Source organism: Mobula hypostoma, chromosome 7 (genome assembly GCF_963921235.1).
Source record: "Mobula hypostoma chromosome 7, sMobHyp1.1, whole genome shotgun sequence".
Classification (NCBI taxonomy): Eukaryota; Metazoa; Chordata; class Chondrichthyes; order Myliobatiformes; family Myliobatidae; genus Mobula; species Mobula hypostoma.
The window spans coordinates 120,823,740-120,847,856 of record NC_086103.1 but is presented as its reverse complement, the minus strand read 5'-3'; the positions used below and the strand labels follow the sequence as shown (position 1 = coordinate 120,847,856).

General features: G+C 40.6%; 1 protein-coding gene across 9 annotated transcripts in view; it reads right to left on the bottom strand.

The window, feature by feature from the left end:
* The window catches only part of grm5b (glutamate receptor, metabotropic 5b), a 578,722-nt gene that overhangs the window by 108,048 nt on the left and 446,557 nt on the right, over nucleotides 1–24,117 (bottom strand). For all 9 annotated transcript variants that reach the window (XM_063053886.1, XM_063053882.1, XM_063053885.1 and 6 more), the window contains exon 7: nucleotides 8,481–8,607. In XM_063053886.1, coding sequence (XP_062909956.1) covers nucleotides 8,481–8,607 — 127 coding nt within the window. The remainder of the gene's footprint in view (nucleotides 1–8,480; nucleotides 8,608–24,117) is intronic.

The following is a 24,117-nucleotide window of genomic DNA, read 5'->3' as shown; positions in this document are numbered from 1 at the left end:
ATAAAGAATGCCAAGGTGGAGGAGAATTTCGAAGCAGTGAATTGTCATAAGATTCAAATCAGCTACGGAGGCAGTGAATTGTATGATCCAGAATAAAAACAAGTGCCTAACTGCTGAAGAGCTAATTTTAACAGATTGAAGAAGATTCTGACATGGGCAGATTACAGTCAAGGGCTTTGAAATAAATGCATTGGACCAACGATTAGTCTTCATAGTTAAGGGAATAAAAACTTACTACAAAGTTCTCTGAATGATGAAATAGTTAGAAAGTAGAATCTCAGAAAAAAAGAGGCATTTGACCAAAACCATCTTAAATGTCCACCCACTTTAAGATTTGACGCGTTGTGTGTTCAGGGATGCTCTTCTGCACACCACTGCTGTAACGCGTGGTTATTTGAGTTACTGTCTGCTTGAACTGATCTGGCCATTCTTCTCTGACCTCTCTCATTAACAATGTGATTTCACCCACAGAACTGCTGCTCACTCGAGGTATTTGGTTTTTCGCACCATTCTCTGTGAAGTGTGGAGACTAATGTGCATGTAAGTCCCAGGAAATTGGCAATTTCTGAGATACTCAAGACACCCCATCTGGCACCAACAATTATTCCACAGTCAAAATCATGTAATATACAGTATCTGCTTCCACCACTTCCCTTGACAGCACATTCCAGGCACCTGATACTCTCTGTTTAAAAAATCTTTTAAGTTTTTTTAACATCTTGTGTACTACCACACTGGGAATTAGACTCTGATTATTTGTCCTAACTATGCCACAATACTCAATATCCTTTCATTTACGGAATTGTTACACCTCCCATAGCGCATGATCTCACACCTCTCTGGATTTAATTCCATTTCCCACTGTTTATCCCAACTGATCTCTTTATCCTCCTGAAGTCTGTAGCTTTTCTCTGCGGGAGTCAAGTGTCATGAGAACAGGGTAGGAAGGTTCTGATGAGGCCTGGACTAGTTCAGCCATGATATTATAGAATGGCGGGGTAGTATCTGACTAGCCTACACCGCTCCCGTGATTCTTATGTTCTGATGTTTTTATCTCCATTGTTAATTAGTCGGGTTCCAATTGAGTACTTTCGGTGTTTACTTGGAAGGGGATTTGCCTGAGCTGCTTTGACCAAAAGAGTTATGGATGAAATAGAATTAGGTAAAGAGACTGGCAATGCTTGAGGTACATTCTGTCAGGAGCAAGCACATCTTCAGTTGATGAAGAAAGTAAGCATAGAAATTGAAGAATTGCTGAAAAATACAGACTGGAACAATTGGCTGTATGATTGCAAATGGTATGCTGTTCAAGAAGGGAAGAGGGATAACTAGATAATGAAAAGGCAGCCAGATTAACTTCAATAATGAGGAAGCTTTTAGTAACAGTATTCCAGGAATAAATAAACTGCCTCTTCAATAAACATGGACTAATAAAAGTCAACACAGATTCTATTAGGGAAAAATTGTGTTTTAGTAACTTGATTAAGCATTTTGATGGAGTGAAACAGAAAGTGGGTGAATTTGGTACAATTGATATAAACTATGCTTTTCTCATCAATGTGCCAGCATTTAATGCCAATTTCAAAATGCTCCTGAAACGATGATTGTAAACCAATTTCTTGAACCACTGTAATCTATGTGGGAAAGACATTCCTATAGAAGTAAGCACAAAACACTCTGCAGATGCTGGGGTCAAAGCAACACTCACAACACGCTGGAGGAACTCAGCAAGTCGGGCAGAATCCATGGAAACGATGAGTCAACGTAACGGGCTGGAACACTTACGTTCTGATGAAGGGTTCCGGCCCGTTACGTTGACTGATCGTTTCCACGGATGCTGCCCGACCTGCTGAGTTACTCCAGCGTGTTGTGAGTATTCCTATATAAGTCTTGTAAATCTCTGCATATTAGCTGTAACTTGGCTAATCAGAGGTATTAATCAAAATTTTCTACTAGCATATATCATAAATATAAAGGGTTTCTTTTCAAAGAATTAGAAAAGTTCTATAGCTGTGGGTGACTTTGCAAAGGAGCTCTCTGAGACAATGAAATACTGAACAAATAGCTTTGCAGCTTTATTATCAGTTCCTAGAGGGCAAAGAAAAACTTAATTCCACCAATTATTTTCATTGGATGGAAAGACTAGTAAAAAGGGGAATTTGATAACCTTAGGGTATACAATAAAACCTATTGAAACAGCATTGGGTGTTGCATTTGAGGAAAACACTGTGGTCTGTTACTGGTTAAAGTGCCGTATCTAATCATGTTTGATTTGACCATCCACTGGACTGCAGGTCAGTTAGATCTTGTAGTGGGAATTGCTGTCTAGGTAAATGTGTTGAGCATGTTTGTTAGTAATCTAGTATTGCTCGTAAGTAATTACTTACAATTATAATTGTTTGTTATTATAGTGTAATTGTACTCTTTGAGTTTTAGATAGTCCTCGATATATTCCCGATAACTTCTCCATGTAATGTTTTCAGAAATTCCAGAAATCCTTGTCTTGTGTCTGAATTCTGAACTGTTACACAAGTTATAGTTACCCCTGCCATCCTTACTCTGTTAAATTAAAGAGTTAAGGATTTTGACCCTTGATGCAGAAGGAATGAAAAGATTGTGAATCAAGTTTATGTGCATTTGGATTAAAAGTGTGATTGGTAATAATCCCATGTTTTTTTTTTGTCCTTATCTTTCTAAATTTCAGAGGTCAAAGGTTTCTGAGATGTTGTCACAGAAGCCTTGCTGAATTGTTACAGTATACTGCAGCCATTGTACACCATTGTTGAAGGTGAAAAATATTTGGGGTGCCAGAGCTGGATCTCAGTCAAGCAGAATATAGTGCCAGGATGCTGTTGAGAATCTGGAGTTATCAGAGCTGTGTTCATCCAGGCAGTCTAGATTATTACATTTCACTCATGACTTATGGTTTCTATTTTCTTGAAAGAGTTCAGGCAGTCAGGGCTTCAGGGGCCCACACAGCAGAATTCTCAGCCTCAGATCAGCTCTAACAAGTCACATTTTTAGGTTGCCTCTCCAGTTTACTTTCTGATTAATGTTACCCTGTATACAGTATCTTAACATTCAGGTAGGTGATTTGACTCTTTTTTTGATGGAGATGATTGTTGATCAATGTATCTCAATTTTGACTTCCCCATATATGCAAAATTTCATGAAACATTCGATAAGGTACCATATAAGGTCACTGGAAAAACTGAAGTCTGTGAGATAAAAGCAAAGACAGTAGAATATGCAAACAAGAGAAAATCTGCAGATGCTGGAAATCCAAGCAACACACACAAAATGCTGGAGGAACTCAGCACGGCAGGAAGCATCTATGGAAAAGAGTACAGCTGATGCTTCAGGCTGAGACCCTTCAGCAGGCCATGGCCTGCTGAGTTCCTCCAGCATTTTCTATGTGTTACAGTAGAATGTACTATAGATATAGAATTAGCTTAGGAAGGGAAAAATGGAGAGTTAGAATGGATGGAAGCTTTTCAGACAAGAGAGAATGAGACAGTTGTTTTCTAAATTTTCATACTTGTATTGCTGATTTTTATGTATATTTTAATTACTTAAATCTCGTACAGGGCATAGTATTAAATTTGCATACTTACAAATCTAATTATTGGAGGTTGGGAAAGATGAAGGTAGAGAATAGACAGACACAGAATAAGTGGAGAAGTGGCAAGTGAAAGTCAATGTAGATAAAATATAATCATAATTTTGGTATAGGTAGTGAAAATATAATTGATGTAAAAGTACAATTGCAAAGGAATGCTGGAACAGAGACACTTGGGTATGTTTGTGCTCTGATGAACAAGACATAGAGCAAAAAATAGTCTCGTGATTTATCAGTAGAAAGACAGAGAGTAAATATCAGGAAGACAGGTTAATTACATAACTCTATGTGAATACTAATTAGGCCCAAACTATGTCCAGTTCTAGGTAGTGCATTATAAAAAGATATAAAGAGGTAATTTTCTACAGGAGTTATATCAAGTGCATCTAGTATGAAGTGCTATAGTTGTGCGGACAGAATGGAAAATGTGGGATTGTTTATTATTGATTGGGGAAGGCTAAGAGTTCATCAAGGATTTCAAGGTCATAGAACTAGAACATAGAATAGCACGGCACCGTACAGGCCCTTCGGCCCACAATGTTGTGCCGACCCTCAAACCCTGCCTCCCATATAAGCCCCCACCTTAAATTCCTCCATATACCTGTCTAGTAGTCCCTTAAACTTCACGAGTGTATCTACCTCCACCACTGACTCAGGCAGTGCATTCCACATACCAAACACTCTGAGTAAAAAACCTTCCTCTAATATCCCCCTTGAACTTCCCACCCCTTACCTTAAGCCATGTCCTCTTGTATTGAGCAGTGGTGCCCTGGGGAAGAGGCACTGGCTATCCACTCTATCTATTCCTCTTATTATCTTGTACACCTCTATCATGTCTCCTCTCATCCTCCTCCTCTCCAAAGAGTAAAGCCCTAGCTCCCTTAATCTCTGATCATATTGCATACTCTCTAAACCAGGCAGCATCCTGGCAAATCTCCTCTGTACCCTTTCCAATGCTTCCACATCCTTCCTATAGTGAGGCAACCAGAACTGGACACAATACTCCAAGTGTGGCCTAACCAGAGTTTTATAGAGCTGCATCATTACATCGCGACTCTTAAACTCTACCCCTCGACTTATGAAAGCTAACACCCCATAAGATTTCTTAACTACCCTATCCACCTGTGAGGCAACTTTCAGGAATCTGTGGACATGTACCCCCAGATCCCTCTGCTCCTCCACACTACCAAGTATCCTGCCATTTACTTTATACTCTGCCTTGGAGTTTGTCCTTCCAAAGTGTACCACCTCACACTTCTCCCGGTTGAACTCCATCTTCCACTTCTCAGCCCACTTCTGCATCTTATCAATGTCTCTCTGCAATCTTTGACAATCCTCTACACTATCTACAACACCACCAACCTTTGTGTCGTCTGCAAACTTGCCAACCCACCCTTCTACCCCCACATCCAGGTCGTTAATAAAAATCATGAAAAGTAGAGGTCCCAGAACAGATCCTTATCGGACACCACTAGTCACAATCCTCCAATCTGAATGTACTCCCTCCACCACCACCCTCTGCCTTCTGCAGGCAAGCCAATTCTGAATCCACCTGGCCAAACTTTCCTGGATCCCATGCCTTCTGACTTTCTGAATAAGCCTACCATGTAGAACCTTGTCAAATGCCTTACTAAAATCCATATAGATCACATCCACTGCACTACCCTCATCTATATGCCTGGTCACCTCCTCAAAGAACTCTATCAGGCGTGTTAGATACGATCTGCCTTTCACAAAGCCATGCTGACTGTCCCTGATCAGACCATGATTCTCTAAATGCCCATAGATTCTATCTCTAAGAATCTTTTCCAACAGCTTTCCCACCACAGACGTAAGGCTCACTGGTCTATAATTACCCGGACTATCCCTACTACCTTTTTTGAACAAGGGACAACATTCACCTCCCTCCAATCCTCTGGTACCATTCCTGTGGACAACAGGGACATAGAGATCCTAGCCAGAGGCTCAGCAATCTCTTCCCTCGCCTCGTGGAGCAGCCTGGGGAATATTCCATCGGGCTCCGGGGACTTATCCATCCTAATGTATTTTAACAACTCCAACACCTCCTCTCCCTTAATATCAACATGCTGCAGAACATCTACCTCACTCATATTGTCCTCACCATCATTCAGTTCCCTCTCATTGTTGAATACCGAAGAGAAGTATTCATTGAGGACCTCGCTTACTTCCACAGCCTGCAGGCACATCTTCCCACCTTTATCTCTAATTGGTCCTACCTCACTCCTGTCATCCTTTTGTTCTTCACATAGTTGAAGAATGCCTTGGGGTTTTCCTTTCTCATGCCCCCTTCTTGCTCTTCTCAGCCCCTTCTTAAGCTCCTTTCTTGCTTCCTTATATTCCTCAATAGACCCATCTGATCCTTGCTTCCTAAACCTCATGTATGCTACCTTCTTCCACCTGACTAGATTTTCCACCTCACTTGTCACCCATGGTTCCTTCACCCTACCATTCTTTATCTTCCTCACCGGGACAAATTTATCCCTAACATCCTGCAAGAGATCTCTAAACATCGACCACATGTCCACAGTATATTTCCCTGCAAAAACATCATCCCAATTCACACCCACAAGTTCTAGCCTTATAGCCTCATAATTTGCCCTGCCCCAATTAAAAATTTTCCTGTCCTCTCTGGTTCTATCCTTTTCCATGATAATGCTAAAGGCCAGGGAGCGGTGGTCACTGTCCCCCAGATGCTCACCCACTGAGAGATCTATGACCTGACCCGGTTCATTAACTAGTACTAGATCTAGTATGGCATTCCCCCGAGTCAGCCTGTCCACATACCGTGAAAGGAATCCATCCTGGACACACTTAACAAACTCTGCCCCATCTAAACCCTTGGAACTAATCAGGAGCCAATCAATATTAGGGAAGTTAAAGTCACCCATGATAACAACCCTGTTATTTTTGCACCTTTCCAAAATCTGCCTCCCAATCTGCTCCTCTGTATCGCTGCTGCTACCAGGGGGCCTATAGAATACTCCCAATAGAGTAACTGCTCCCTTCCTGTTCCTGACTTCCACCCATACTGACTCAAAAGAGGATCCTGCTACATTACTCACCCTTTCTGTAGCTGTAATAGTATCCCTGACCAGTAATGCCACCCCTCCTCCCCTTTTTCCGCCCTCTCTATCCCTTTTAAAGCACTGAAATCCAGGAATATTGAGAATCCATTCCTGCCCTGGTGCCAGCCAAGTCTCTGTAATGGCCACTGCATCATAATTCCATGTATGTATCCAAGCTCTCAGTTCATCACCTTTGTTCCTGATGCTTCTTGCATTGAGGTACACACACTTCAGCTCTTCTACCTTACTGTCTTTACACCGTTTATTCTGCTTCTCTTTCCTCAAAGCCTCTCTATATGTTAGGTCTGGCTTTACTCCATGCACTTCTTTCACTGCTCTATCGCTCTGGGTTCCATCCCCCTTGCAAATTAGTTTAAACCCTCCCGAACCATGCTAGCAAACCTACCTGCGAGGATATTGCTCCCCCTTGAGTTCAGGTGCAACCCATCCAATCTGTACAGGTCCCACCTTTCCCAGAAGAGATCCTGATGATCCAAAAATCTAAAACCCTGCTCCCTGCACCAACTCCTCAGCCGCACGTTCAACTTCCATCTCCTCCAATTCTTAACATCACTGTCACGTAGCACTGGCAGCAATCCTGAGAACGCCACCCTTGAGGTCCTGTTCTTCAGAACTTCTGCCTATTTCCCGAAACTCACTCTTCAGGACCTCATCCCTCTTCCTGCCTATGTCGTTGGTCCCAACATGTATTACGACTTCTGGTTGCTTTCCCTCTCGTACCAGGATGTCGTGCACCTGGTCAGAGACATCCCGGACCCTCACACCCGGGAGGCCACAAACCATGCGGCGGTTAGAAAATAAGGGAATGTTTCCCACTGGCTGAAAATGTTGATGAGCAGAGAGCATTAATTCAAGACAGTTGACCAAAGAACCACTGGCTTCTTGAAGAAGCTTTAAGGATTGAAGTCACATTTAATAGGAACCTTCAAAAGGAAATGACTGCATTGTTCTCTAAACAGTTAAGCTCCATAGGCTCTTTCTGAGCTATACCAGATTCTGCTATTCTTTATATGAAGGTTGTCCAAATGTTCATAGATCCAACTTCTTCTAAAACAATGCCAATTATATGAGGAATGAAAGAGCAAATTTACAATCACATCAAAAGAATGAATTAAATTCAATAGAGAATAAAAAATATATTAATTGGGGTAAAGAGAGTGTGTTTTTGATATCCCAATCAATTTGCACTAATATATACTTCTCTCTTGGAATGCTGTTTGTTGCAGTTATTGAATTTGAATATTATTATTTATCTGAGCAGATTTATTATATAAGAAACACAACTGATTTCCACACTTTTCAAGAGCAATTGATTTAGCTCAGTTCAGATACTTGCTCAGTTTCACTGCTGTTCATCAATCTTCCACTGTAAACAATATATTTTGCATATTTCTTGTTGACTCATTGAAGCCATCTATCCACTGAGGCCCTCCGCTAGTTGGGGTCAGCTTCGGATATTGCATCCTGGCTGTCTATGTGATACACAAGTCCATACACAAGCCAAGGCAGCACGATATGGAGAGGAAGCTGTTGATTTATCAATTGCAGATTGACATCTTAACAATACATAAATTCAGGTAAAATAATCCCCATGTAACTTAGGTTAAGTTAGTATAGTGTCCAAAATCTGTGGAGATAATTTGAGCAGACGCAGTTATTTATTTTACTTTATCACTGTGGAAAGGCTACTCAGCTCCCAGACAGTTTCAGATTTAGCTAGAGATTATTATTGAAGTATTAATTCCATTTCTTACCTGTGAGATCATCAGTAGGCCAAGAACCTTGGGGACAAGCTTGGCAGGTGTATTCATCAAACACAAATTCATTTTCCTTACATGGGGTACAAGTCCAACAACAGCTTACTTCTCCTTTCCGGATCACCTATGCAGAATGATTGGTGACACAGAAAATGCTATGAGGTCATTGTAAAGCCTTCAATTTTTTTGTGTTAACTAAAGATTTCCACAGACCTCCAGTGAAACTACATGGTGACTAGATCTGATTGACGTATTTTCAAATGCATTTGAATTCAGTATCACAAAGATTTCTAAAAATCTATAATTACAAAAGTTAACGTGTAGTTATATTGCATGTAGCAAAGATACTTATTGGATTTTCTATTGTTTTGTACATCACCAGATGGGTTGCTCTATCACAATCCACACTCATCATGAACGAGTCCAAACAGGTTGATAATCTAAACATTTAGCCAATATGATGGGAAGAAATATAATTGTTATTCCATACTTGCTGATTCATTGTCTGCCAAGGCAGGCACTGAAAGTAATTGCATTAAATGTGTTTGATTCAAAAGCGGACAGAAAATAAAGCATTAAAAATGTTAATAAATATATTACATTCTCCAAAAATGCATCAGTATTTAACATTCCCACAAAATGTGAAAAATTAGACACAATATGCGGACTGCTCCCCTTTCATAGTTGCTGAAATCTTCCAGCATTTTCTGTTTTTATTTGTGAAAAACGTACTTACAATTTTTCCCATAGCCATACTCCTATTGTACATGGTAGGTTTAACCTGTTGCAGGATCCAGGCAGCACAGTGGTACAGCTAGTAGAGCAGCCAATAGCCTCCTGGAAGAACTCAGCGGGTTGAGCAGAATCTGTGGGAAGAAAGAGATTGTCGACATTTTGGGTTGAAAACCTGATGCAAGGTTTTGACCTGAAATGTGGACAATTCTTTTCCTCCCACAGATGTTGCTAGAACTGCTGAGTTCTTCCAGCAGTTTCTTCGTTGCTCCAGATTCCGCATCTGCACCCTCTTGTGTCTCCTGAGCAAGTAGAGCCACTATCTCACAGCTTCAGAAACCAAGGTTTCATCCTGACCTTCAGTGCAGTCTGAGTGGAGTTTGCATATTCTCACTGTGACTGTGTAGGTTCCTTACAGTTGTTCTGGTTGCCTCCCGCATCCCTAAAACATGCAGGTTTATAGGTTAATTGGCCACTGTAAATTTCCTGTAGTGTTTAGATGATTGGTAGTACCTTGGGACACTGATGAGAATATGGGGAGAATTAAAATGGGATTAATGTAGGACTAGTGTAAATTAGTCTGTTGGTTGCCATGGGCTCACAGAACTGGAGGGCTTGTTTTCGCATTGTATCTTTCTATGACTCTATGACCTGTAGGCAAACTTCCAAGCCTGTTAACTGCGAAACCTACGTACAGAGGTTGTCCCAGTGGAAACTAAGTAGATTCCACCAGTGCAGCATTGCAACATTAGCCAGTGAGGGTCACTTTCAGAATTCAGCAGCTGGTCAGAGAAATATGAGAGATCTGACAAAAGTGCTGGGATCTGGTTAAAGATCTGAATCATATTTGTTTACCTGTCACAAGACAACTGAAGATTACATGCAAATATGAACATCTTTGCTGGTAAAGATGTTATGGCAGAAGAAAAATAGTCAATGTATTAATTTTACATGAATTTAAAAATATACTATATATTGCATGTTTTGTAATAGATCTTGTTTCTGCCAGAGGGAAAGGTAATGATAAAGAATCTGCTTTGTCTGCAGCATAATCCTGAATATTAAATATTCTTGTGTTGTGACGAATTAACAATTATACCCCAGTGGGAGAATTCTGGCTCAAAAGCAGTTTTGAATGTTCTGTTGTAAATGAATGTTCAGATCCAAATGATGAAAAAGAAGCATTCCAATTTTATGTTCTCTGAAGTCCCAAAGCAATACATAAAAGTGAATTACTTTTGAAATAAAGTCACGTTGTTTCCATGCCAGAAAACTCAGCAACCAATTTTCTTACAGTTTAATCTCCTGAGCTGCAAATCAGTTTTTGACGCTGTTAGTGTGATAGAAGCGCTGACCATTTCCACTTTGTACACAGTTCTGGGATGCTTTTCACTCTCCAAAATGGATCTCAGATTCATATCTGTTTCTTTGATATTAGCCCTGGCTTCACACCTCCAACACCACAACAAGCACAACAATACCATACTGAGTGACAATTATGATTGCACACCAAACTTACATGAAGAATTTAGCTCCTGGTCATCTAACTTTGGCTGGCTGGTGGCATAGTGGAATCAGCGCTGGACTTCTGAGCAAAGGCTCCCGAGTTCGAACCCAGCCAGCTCCCCAGGCACGCTTTCCATCCGTGCTGGGTTGAGCGTTGAGCTAGCAACTCAACCTCGTAAAAAAGAAATTGCCTGCTACAGAAACATCAACAGCAAAAAGTTGATGGTCTATGCTCTCTCGTGAGTTTAAAAGGCAATTTCCTTTTTTTTCCATCTAACTTTGAGATAACCATATTATGAAATGAATCAAGCCGGTACAGCTTACTGCATTGGAAATGGAATTGGAATTAGTTCAAAGTACATTTATTATCAAAGAATGTACAAATTATACAACCTTGAGATCTGTTTGCTTACAGGTAGCCACAAAGCAAGAAATCAAAAAGAAATCAATTAAAAAAAAATAAAGACCAATATTGGATGTGCTGAGGAAGGGGGAGAAAACGCAAATGATGTAAACAAAAGAAGCGAACAACACATTCCGAACCAAAATGAGTCCTTAGATCCAAACCCCATAACAGTATGGAGTAGGCCTAAACCTATCAGTCTATCACATTAGTGGGGACGGAGCACAGCAGCTGAGGGCAGTCTTCATTGCCCCAGTGCCATGGAGAGAGGAGTGAACATCATGAGAGAGCAAACAAAATCAGCTCTTGTTTCCGATCCTGACACCTTGTCTTTCCGGTATATTATTTAAATTGTCCAAACAGCATATCATTCCTTGAACTAGGACCCAGGCACTGCTGCAGTGAAAGGCTCCGGGCCTAGAACATGTTGTGAAGCGGCTCGCTCAATTAGAATTGATTTACTACTGTCACATGTATTGAGGTACAGTGAAAATCCTGTCTTGCATACAGGTCTTACAGATCAATTCATCACAACAATGCATTGAGTCAGTACATGGTAAAATAGTAACAGAATGCAGAATGAAACAGTACGGTTACAGAGAAAGCGCAGTGCAGATAGACAAAGGTGCAAGGTCCAAGGCGCGAGGTAGGATGTCAGGTCAAGAGTCCAGCTTGTTATACCATTCAATAGCCTTATACAGCAGGGCAGAAGCTGTCCTTGAGCCTGCTGGTGTGTGCATTTATACCTTCTGCCCAAAGGAAAAAGGGAATTGAAATAATGTTCGGGATGTGTGGGGTCTTTCGTTATGCTGCCTGCTTTCCTGAGGCAGTGAGAAGTACAGACAGAGTGCACAGCGGGGAAACTGGTTTCCGTGATGTGCTAAGCTGTGTCCACAACTCTCTGCAGTTCCTTGTTGTCATGGACAGAGCAGGGACCATACATCCAGTTAGGATTCTTTCTGTGGTACATCAATAAAATCAGTGTCGATGGGGACATGCCAAATTTCTTTAGCCTGCTGTGGAAATAGAGGAGTTGGTGAGCTTTCTCTACATGGTTGGGCCAGAACAAGCTGTTAATGAGATTCACTCCCAGGAACTTGAAGCTCTCAAACACTACACTATTGATGTAGACAACAGCATGTACACCACTCCCTTTCCTGAGGTTATGCAGGCATGTAAATTCATTAGAACTGTTCCTTCTGAAGACCTGAATTTTTAAAGGAACCATAAAGAAGTATAAGTAAAAAATAAATGAATGGAATGCTTAAGAGGCACAGTCAGACAGTGCAATGAAACTTTGCAAGCCTTAGGAAAGACTTGAAAGACAGCAGAACATATGTTTAGCCTTTGGCAAAGCTGAAGAGGGAGATCACAATGAAGTGAAAGGCAGAATTCAGAGCCACTAGAGTAATGCATTAAATGCAATAACGGCTGGCATAGCTAAATTCTGAAAGCATATTTGAAAATACAGCACAAAAAATCCAAAATCCAAGTAATAGTCTGCAAGTGACCTTGAGGCACATCAACTAACTTTCTATCTGATGACTGGAAACAAAAAGCTATTGCGCAGAGGATGCTAATGAGCAAATAAAAACCGGAAATGGTAAGCAGATAAGACAACAATTGTAGAGAAAAGGGCAGATTTTATATTTCAGGTTGATGACCTTCTATCAGTGTTGGGAATATGACAAAATAAATATATTGTAAATTGCAGAGAGCATGAAGAATGGAGAGAAGAGAGAGACGATGGCTGTGATAGGGTAGAAACCAAGGTTATCCTGGCGACACAAATGAAATTGATGCCATTTAAGAGAAGGTGATGTATGCCTGTAAAACCCAGGCATCTCCCTGGAGGGAGATGAATGAGTGCTGCAGAAAGAAAAACTGCGCTGAACCTGTGAAGAGCAGATCACAGCCGTTGCTGTAATAAAAGGGAATGTTGGAAGTTGTTTACAGAGAATGAGAAGACATGCTGTGCACTTGACCTTGCACCAGAAATGACTACTTCTGGCACCATCAGAGGAAGATGAAATTGTTGAATTCAATGTCAAGGCCAGAGGACCTATCATGCCCAAATGAGCTGCTGATTACTTTGGACTTCATTGGAACAATGTGGGAAGATTGAGAGGTCAGAGTGGGAGCTGGATGGAGAATTACATTGACACCAAGTTCTCCCTTGTCAAATGAATTGACGTTTCTATATATATGGCCACCCAATCTGTATTAGGTTTCTCTGATGTTGATGAGAACATAATTGTGGCTACCATCTGTCATAACAAATCAGTGCTCAGTGGGGCAATGTTAAACCAGATATCAGTTTATTTACACTTCTCCAGAGAGTTCAAATGTGATTTACAAGCATTCGCCACTGTCTCTTAAATGACAGCAACAGTACTTGCATCATCTGGACAATTTTGGCCAACATCCAATCACAATCAACGATTTTGTTCTCCCCGCCCCCATGCAACTAAAAGCAAACTCGTTCTCTTACCTGAAACCTTAGATGTTTCTCCCTTCAAGATGATTCCTCACTTGTCGAGTACTCACATCACTTTCTGCCATTTCAGATTTCAACCATTTGCTGTTTTATATAGATTTTTAATAGATACTGTTTTGTGCGGCCAGGTTACCAGCCTCATTGCTCAACCATGAATTAAATCAAGTAGTGAAGAGAGATAAAGTGGAAAATGACTATAAAAGAGAACTGATGGGACACAAGGACATTGGAGAAATAGACGTTTGAGTAGCAGGCAATTTTTGCCGGGAATTAAAGTTTTGTTTTTCCTGCCATTCATTTATGTCAGTTGGGAGGTAAGTCGGGGGTTTGTATGGGTTTAAGACCATAAGATATCAAAGCAGAATTAGGCCATCAAGTCTGCTCCATCATTTCATCATGGTTGATCCATTTTCCCTCTCAGCCACAATCTCCTGCCTTCTCCCTGTATTTCTTCATGCTCGACTAATCAAGAATTTACCAACCTCTACCTTAAATATACCCAATCACTTGACCTCCACAGCTGCTTGTGGCAATGAATTCCATAGATTCACCACTCTCTAGCTAAAAAAATTCCTCTACATCTCCATTCTAAAAAGACATCCCTCTATTCTGAGGTTGTGTCCTCTCATCTTAGACTCCCCCACCATAGGAAACATCTTCTCCACATCCATTTTATTGAAATCTTTCAACATTCGAATTCTTCAGAATTCCAGTGAGTAGAGGCCAGAACCATCATCTCTCCTAAATTAGAGATTGTAAGGGCTTCTCTGGTAGAGGAGACAAAAAAGTATAGATTTCTGCTCTTCCTTGTTTCTAAGTGTTTAAAAAAATCAGGAGATGTATGAGCACAGGTGATGAAGCCAGTAGAAATGGTGTTTCACAGATCCAGAAAGCCAGTTTCAATCTTGACCTCCAGCATTGCTTGTGAAGTTTGTACCTTCTCCCTGTGACCTCCAGGTGCTCCAGTTTCGTCCCATATCCAAAGATGTGCATGTCAGGGGTAATGGGTCAGTCAAAGGTGCCTCTAGTATGTCAGTAATGATAGAAGCTGGATAGTTGATGGGAAAATGAAGAGAATAAAATGGTTCGGTGTAAGAATAGTGTAAAAATTTGTGTTTAATACTCAGCACAGACTCAGTAAGCCGAAGGGTATATTTCTGTGCTGTATGACTCTAAGGATCCTATTATCTCAGGCTCTTCAGGCCCTGAATCTGCCCATCAGTAAGTTATGTTAATGGTTTTGGTTTCACACTCATATTTCACAGCTTACATAACAGGCTCGTCACCCACACACGGCGAGAGACACACTAACACAGCGGCCTCTCTCTTACAGGATGTAGTGTCACATCACAGGCACAAGCAGCAGCCTGCTGGCATTGCTCCACTGTTTTACTCTCATGGGGGAAACCGCACTTGTCATAATTGAAAAGGCAGTCATGGAGTTTGTATCTGTCAGTGAGCCTATTAAAGGTGTTCATATCTAACATCTGATACCTCAACCCCTTTCCCACTTTCCTACTACACTACTTCCTTCCAGTTCAGAAACTCTAGATGGTGCAAACATATGCCTCTTTGTCACATCCACCTCCATTCAGCACAGCAAAGCTCAATTCTTTCCAGAGTGTCATAACTTAACATTAATTTCTGTTTTCAGTCTTCCAGATCTGACTAAGAGTCTCTGACGTGAAGCTTTAACTCTGTTTTAACACCGATGCTCCCATTGTTTCTGGTATTTACTGTTTTTCTTTCAGATTCCCAATGCTTGTAGTTTTTTTTTGATTTTCAAAGCCAAAGGCTGTATGAAATGTTCTCTTCTCACCAATGACTTATGTACTCAGCATGGAAATAGAAGAAGTATGCTTACTTATAAGAAAATATCTCCCTGTTTGGACTTTGATATATTCATGCAGGCATTACAAATTGAGAAAAAGACTGGATTGTTAAAGAACACTGATAGTACTTGCTTATCATGAGCTTGTAGCACCAGAACTGATAATTCTCTAGCACTTTCTGTGACCACTCACATGGAGGCTCAGTTATCTGAGGCACAGCATGTCGATTTGAGTAATTTTTCACTGACAATCCCAGCTATCAAACTTAGATGTAACACACATAAAAATTGCTGGTGAACACAGCAGGCCTGGCAGCATCTATAGGAAGAGGTACAGTTGACATTTCGGGCCGAGACCCTTCGTCAGGACTAACTGAAAGAAGTGATAGTAAGAGATTTGAAAGTGGGAGGGGGGAGATCCAAAATGATAGGAGAAGACGGGAGGGGGAGGGATGAAGCTAAGAGCTGGACAGTTGATTGGCAAAAGGGATATGAGAAGATCATGGGACAGGAGGCCTAGGGAGAAAGAAAGAACGCTCTGTTCGCCAGAGAAAGCAGGATCTCCCAGTGGCCCCACATTTTAATTCCACATCCCATTCTCATTCTGATATGTCTATCCACGGCCTCCTCTACTGTCAAGATGAAGCCACACTCAGGTTGGAGGAACAACACCTTATATTCCATCTGGGTAGCCTCCAACCTGATGGCATGAACATCAACTTTTCTAACTTCCGTTAATGCCCCACCTCCCTTTTGTACCCCATCCATTATTTATTTATTATTATTATATCTATTTTAAAAATATTTTCCTCTCTCTCTCTTTTTCTCCCTCTGTCCCTTTCACTATACTCCTTGCCCATCCTCTGGGAATCCTCCCTCACCCTTTCTTTCTCCCTAGACCTCCTGTCCCATGATCCTCTCATATCCCTTTTGCCAATCACCTGTCCAGCTCTTGGCTCCATCCCTCCCCCTCCTGTCTTCTCTTATCATTTTGGATTTTCCCCTCCCCCTCCCACTTTCAAATCTCTTACTAGCTCTTCTTTCAGTTAGTCCTGACGAAGGGTCTCAGCCCGAAACGTCGACTGTACCTTTTCCTAGAGATGCTGCCTGGCCTGCTGCGTTCACCAGCAATTTTTATATGTGTTACTTGAAATACCAGCATCTGCAGATTTCCTCGTGTTTGCGAAACTTAGATGTATCCCTGTTGAGCAGAAGTTGGTTAATATACCTTTATTAAGTAATTTTAATTGGAACCTAAGCAAATATGACCAAGCTTGATAAAGTTTTAGTTTGTAAGTCAAATGATTGGACATCTTCTTTGAAATGAACCATATCTAGGAGATTAATAGAGAAAACAGTGCTATAAATGGCCAAAATTAAATGATAGATGAGCCTGAAAATGTAGTAGGCATAATTTTGTTCCACCAGAATCACTGAACACACTGGCAAACTTGTAACTTTTAAAGGTGCTATTCAGAAACTGGAAGATTGGTCCATTCCAAAAGGATTCAAAAGAGCAGAAAGCCATACATTTCAGATAAGAAACTAGAAGGCTAGGGGAGATAATATGACTAACTTTTTCATTTCAGAAATTACCCTTGCATTGCTACTTTTTCACTTTTCATATTGCACCTCAGGTGTTAAGTTTGTTTATGAACTGGTAGCTAAACAAATTCAGTTAACGCTATGGAATACACAAAATCGGACATTCAACCTTGCATGTGCAATATTTGTGGCATCCAAAAATATTAGAGAACATTGTATATCTAAAGGGATATACTGCTGGATTTCACAGTGTGGCTCAATGAAAAGTGACTTCATTTCATTTAGTACTGGCATTTGCATTGGGAAGAAGGCACTATTTCACAGGCTGCACCAAACAAGTTACCTACTGTAAAAAACAATCTGCTGGAGGAACTCAGTATGTCGAGCAGTTTCTATGGGAGTAATGGAATTGTCAACATTTTGGGTCCTGATGCAGGGTTTTGACCTAAAACATCAGCAATTCCTTTCTCCTCATAAATGCTGCTCAATCCACTGAGTAACTCCGGCAGATTGTTTGTTGCTCCAGATTTCAGCATCTGCAGCTTCTTTTGTCTCCAGGTTGTCTAGTGACGTGGTGAATCAAAAAAGAATTATAGCTCTGCAGGATTTTTGGAAATGCTGGATTTTTTAACTGAAGCAAGAAGACACTTTGAAAGTTATTGTACAATTACATGAGCATAGCTTTATGAAATAAAAAAAATCAGTTTTGATTTACCATACCTTTTGAGGATATAATAAGCTGGGTGGATAAAGACAAGACGAAGGCAGGAAAAATGCCAAAATATTAGACTGTTACTAGAATGCATAAAACATTCAGAATTGTGAAGATGAATGACACAAATAGAAGAAACATAGAAAATAAGTGCAGGAGTAGGCCATTCGGCCCTTCGAGCCTGCACCGCCATTTATTATGATCATGGCTGATCATCCAACTCAGAACCCCACCCCAGCCTTCCCTCCATACCCCCTGACCCCCGTAGTCACAAGGGCCATATCTAACTCCCTCTTAAATATAGCCAATGAACTGGCCTCATCTGTTTCCTGTGGCAGAGAATTCCACAGATTCACCACTCTCTGTGTGAAGAAGTTTTTCCTAATCTCGGTCCTAAAAGGCTTCCCCTTTATCCTCAAACTGTGACCCCTCGTTCTGGACTTCCCCAACATCGGGAACAATCTTCCTGCATCTAGCCTGTCCAATCCCTTTAGGATTTTATATGTTTCAATCAGATCCCCCCTCAATCTTCTAAATTCCAATGAGTACAAGCCCAGTTCATCCAGTCTTTCTTCATATGAAAGTCTTGGCATCCCAGGAATCAATCTGGTGAACCTTCTTTGTACTCCCTCTATGGCAAGGATGTCTTTCCTCAGATTAGGGGACCAAAACTGCACACAATACTCCAGGTGTGGTCTCACCAAGGCCTTGTACAACTGCAGTAGTACCTCCCTGCTCCTGTACTCGAATCCTCTCGCTATAAATGCCAGCATACCATTTGCCTTTTTCACCACCTGCTGTACCTGCATGCCCACTTTTAATGACTGGTGTATAATGACACCCAGGTCTCGTTGCACCTCCCTTTTTCCTAATCGGCCACCATTCAGATAATAATCTGTTTTCCTATTTTTGCCACCAAAGTGGATAACTTCACATTTATCCACATTAAATTGCATCTGCCATGAGTTTGCCCACTCACCCAACCTATCCAAGTCACTCTGCATCCTCTTAGCATCCTCCTCACAGCTAACACTGCCACCCAGCTTCGTGTCATCCGCAAACTTGGAGATGCTGCATTTAATTCCCTCATCCAAGTCATTAATATATATTGTAAACAACTGGGGTCCCAGCACTGAGCCTTGCGGTACCCCACTAGTCACCGCCTGCCATTCTGAAAAGGTCCCGTTTATTCCCACTCTTTGCTTCCTGTCTGCTAACCAATTCTCCATCCACATCAATACCTTACCCCCAATACCGTGTGCTTTAAGTTTGCACACTAATCTCCTGTGTGGGACCTTGTCAAAAGCCTTTTGAAAATCCAAATATACCACATCCACTGGTTCTCCCCTATCCACTCTACTATTACATCCTCAAAAAATTCTATGAGATTCGTCAGACATGATTTTCCTTTCACAAATCCATGCTGACTTTGTCCGATGATTTCACCGCTTTCCAAATGTGCTGTTATCACATCTTTGATAACTGACTCCAGCAGTTTCCCCACCGCCGACGTTAGGCTAACCAGTCTATAATTCCCCGGTTTCTCTCTCCCTCCTTTTTTAAAAAGTGGGGTTATATTAGCCACCCTCCAATCCTCAGGAACTAGTCCAGAATCTAACGAGTTTTGAAAAATTATCACTAATGCATCCACTATTTCTTGGGCTACTTCCTTAAGCACTCTAGGATGCAGACCATCTGGCCCTGGGGATTTATCTGCCTTCAATCCCTTCAATTTACCTAACACCACTTCCCTACTAACATGTATTTTGCTCAGTTCCTCCATCTTACTGGACCCTCTGTCCCCTACTATTTCTGGAAGATTAGTTATGTCCTCCTTAGTGAAGACAGAACCAAAGTAATTATTCAATTGGTCTGCCATGTCCTTGCTCCCCATAATCAATTCACCTGTTTCTGTCTGTAGGGGACCTACATTTGTCTTTACCAGTCTTTTCCTTTTTACATATCTATAAAAGCTTTTACAGTCAGTTTTTACGTTCCCTGCCAGTTTTCTCTCATAATCTTTTTTCCCCTTCCTAATTAAGCCCTTTGTCCTCCTCTGCTGAACTCTGAATTTCTCCCAGTCCTCAGGTGAGCCACTTTCTCTGGCTAATTTGTATGCTTCTTCTTTGGAATTGATACTATCCCTAATTTCTCTTGTCAGCCACGGGTGCACTACCTTCCTTGATTTATTCTTTTGCCAAACTGAGATGAACAATTGTTGTAGTTCATCCATGCAACCTTTAAATGCTTGCCATTGCATATCTACCGTCAATCCTTTAAGTGTCATTTGCCAGTTTATCTTAGCTAATTCACGTCTCATACCTTCAAAGTTACCCCTCTTTAAGTTCAGAACCTTTGTTTCTGAATTAACTATGTCACTCTCCATCTTAATGAAGAATTCCACCATATTATGGTCACTCTTACCCAAGGGGCCTCTCACAACAAGATTGCTAATTAAACCTTCCTCATTGCTCAAAACCCAGTCCAGAATAGCCTGCTCTCTAGTTGCAGATGATGAATATGATCTAGTAGTCACTACAAAGATATGCTTGCGTGGGTACCAAGGCTAGATCTGGCAGAATTAAAGAGCCGGAGAGATATAGCTCTGATAGTAAAGGATGCATTTGGGACAATAATAAGACAGGCTTTTGGCTAAGAAGATCAGTTCTTAGAATCAATTTAGGTACAGATAAGAAATAAGAAGGATCTAATTAACATTTATGGGAATAACCTACAAGATCCTGAACAGCAGCTATACTGTACTGACAGAGTATTCATCAGTAATAATGGAGGCTTGTACAAAGTTAAAGCATAATAATGGGGGGCGGGGTAGGCAAACTGGCAAAGGCAGTCTTGAGAATGAACTGAATGACAAATAATGACCCAGCTGAGGGCAAGCTACTTTAAATCAGGTCAGGTTTAATTAGAAAGATTTAATTTAATAAGCTCATAGTAAAGAATCCCCTGAGGAATAGTGCTCATGAGTTTAAATTGAGAGAGTTACACAGTTATGAAAGGAAAGTAGTCTGAAATAGATTGGGAAATTGGATTAAAAAGCATGATAGTATCAGCCATTTGAAGAGATATTTCATTGAAAAGTAAGGTCTCCACAGGCTAAATGAATTGTTAGTAGCCAGCCAAGGAGTTGAAGGGAACTATTATATTGAAAGATTTGGCTTATAAAGTTGTGATGAACATTAGTATAGCTAGGGATTCAGAAAGGAAAGGAAAGCAGTTCATAAGGGATAAAATAAAAAATGACTATTAATTAGCAAAGATATTTTAAAAAACTAATTGTAGGAGCTTCTACAAATAGGTAAAATAGATAGGGCAAAGTAAAAACTATTTCCTCAGAAACTGAGACAGAAGATTAATAATGGGGAATAAGGAAATGGCAGATCGATAAACAAACTCAGCAGAACTCTGATAATCTGGTACTTGGAGCTTTTCCAGATTATCAGATATTCAAATGAATTCAACATTATTTTAATTCACCCTTTTTCAGCGTTACATAGTAGAGTGATAAATGTTCCAGTGAATCTGATAAATTGGAAGGAGCATGGGAAACAAAACCAGGTGAATTTCAAGAGGCAGTGGGAAATGGGATGGAGTGAGTTTTAAGGAAAAGCAAAACTGATGCCCTGGTGACTTGGAAGGGATTATGGGAAATTGGGTGCCAATGGACGAATGGAAAGGGACCATTGGGATACTGGTGAGTCATAAGGGAACGCGGCATGAGCCAGGTGCTAAATCATTCGGATTTGGAAATATTTGGATAGTGATTTATCAGCTTTGAACTGCTTTGTGCTTATAAATTCACAATGGAAAAGAGTAAAGACATGCAAAAATTATAGGAAATAAGAGGGCAAAATAGATAGAAGAGTGAAAACAATCAACATTATCAATGAGGACCTACTAGGCCAAATGGGAGTAAAAATTAACAATTCACCAGAAACTGACGGCCTACATCCTGGTACTCCAGAAAGGACACTAGAAGACGAAAACAGTGTCTGCTTCTCAAGAAAGGAGAAAGCAGGGTACATTACATTAATTATCAAGTTATTGAGAAAATGCTGGAATTCTTAATTAAAGTGGTAACAGTAAATTTTAGAGTACCATTGTATGTTTACACAGTGTCAACATAGCTTTATTTTAAAACATGTTTTTGAATTATTAGAGGATATAATAAGCAGGCTTCATAAAGGGGAAATGTGTAAATACAGCAAATTTTAATTCTGGAAAAGCTTTTGAGAAAGTGCTGTGTAAGTGATTATTGCAGAAGGTGACCACTCATGGTGTTATAATAATATATTAGAGTAGACAGAAAACAGATTAAACAACAGAAAATGATGAACTATTTGGCAAATTACAACCAGTGCCAGGGCTTCAGCTGTTTACAACCTACAGTATGTAAGTGATTTAGATGAAGGGACCATGAATATTTTATCCAAGGTTGATAATGATACAAAGATTATTAAGAGGACACAAGACATCTATAAAAGGAAGCAGAAAGGTTAAGTGAGCAGACAAAAAGATGGTAGATAGAGTCTGAAACAGAAATGTGAGGATTTGCATATCTTTTGGGGGGCTAAAAATACCGAATAATATTGAAGTGGTGTGAGTGTTTTGTGAGTGTTCTGTCATCAGTGCATCCTCACACAAGAAACACAGTTTGTTAGCAAGCAGACAAAGCAAGTAACCAGGAAGGAAAAAGGACCATTGACCTTTATTGCTGGGACATGGAAGACAAAAGTAGGGAAGTCTTGCTACAACTATACAGGCCAAAAAGTATGACCACCTCTGGAGAATAGTATATACTCATCCAAAGAAAGATATATTTGCCTTAAACGCAGTGCAGTAAAGATTTACTTGATTTATTCTTTTGACTAGGGAGTTTTCCTTATGAAGAAAGATCCTAATTCTGCTTCTACCCTAATTTTGACCAAGAACTCCTCTTGTTGAAGTGGTTGGTTAATGCTGACCTTCTCTTAAGGATGTTCTGCGAACAGTCATTTGTTAGTAAAAAGAGTGAAATAGATTCATCCTGTAATTTACCTTTCCTCTCTCCGAGCGACTACCTTCTACCCAGGATTTAAATGAAATCTCACTGTGTGCTTTATCATAACTACAAACCAGCAGGACACCACCTTCTAGCACAACACAAAGATCCAACTTCATGATGTTTCCCTTCAAGCCTCCCATTGTTTATTCATAGGCTTGACATGCTCAGGGCTGTTGGACACATCCATAACTGGAAGGCAATCTGCAGCAAAAGCAGATTAGTCAGGAATAAAGCTCAAACTGAGTTATCAACTTCAAAACAACAGAGAACACATAAAACAGCAAAGGCCCCAGGGCTTCATTACTTCAGTAGTGACAGCTTGCTGACAGCATCAACACACAGACAGGGTGGAGTGAACTACTAAGGCAAGACAATTTGCAAATGTTATTTATATCTTTCTAGTTGATCGGTCTATGGTAGTGCTCCTCAAGACTTCTTGATGTTTGATTATTACCTCACCAGATCTTACACATAATCCTTGAACAAGGTTTACATGGAACTATAAACAGCAAATAAACTACATTTCTGTCTGGATGCAGGTTATGGCATTGAAATTAATAACATCTTTCTTGTAGTTAGAGCTACCAAAAAATGGACTTTCCTACTGATATTTCAATGACCACGATTTTCTGTCCGTCGTAAGGGTTTCAGCCTGAAATGTCGACTGTGTTTTTTCCATAGATGCTGCCTGGCCTGCTGAGCTCCACCAGCATTTTGTGTGTGTTACCACAATGTTTACTGGGCAATTGACTTAGTTTTCAGACAACCTCATTGGAGGGAGGCAGGTGCCTCATGAATAATTGAGGCACAAATATGATGAATTCAATCCAAACCCAACATTAATATAAGGGGGCTGGATTAAAAATATCACCCAATAGCAAGACTACCTGAATGCGTTTCACAAATCGGCAGAGGTCACTGAAATTAGCATAGCTGGAATCATAGAGCCAAGTATAGAGGCAGGCTCTTCGATCCACCATATCGACACCAACCATTGCACCCATCCAAATTTCATCAATCTAATTTAGATTAATGGTTAGTACTTCTGCCCTTGAACTAGCATAACATTGTGACTGAAATCACTTGCAAGGCAGATGCGAGCTCTGGATTTAGTTCTTTCTGATTGCCTGCTCCCCTCCTCTTTTGGATTCTGACACTTTGTCATGCGTGTTTATGTTCACTCTCAAGGACGAGTGAACCATGAGAGGAACAAGGTCAGCATCAGGTTAAAGAACCAGGGGAGGAACATGGTCCTTCATGAACACAGGTTAAGTCCGCATTGTAAAGCACAAATGGAGACTTTAGCACCATTTTCTAATCAACAGTGAACAACTATCACGCCATTA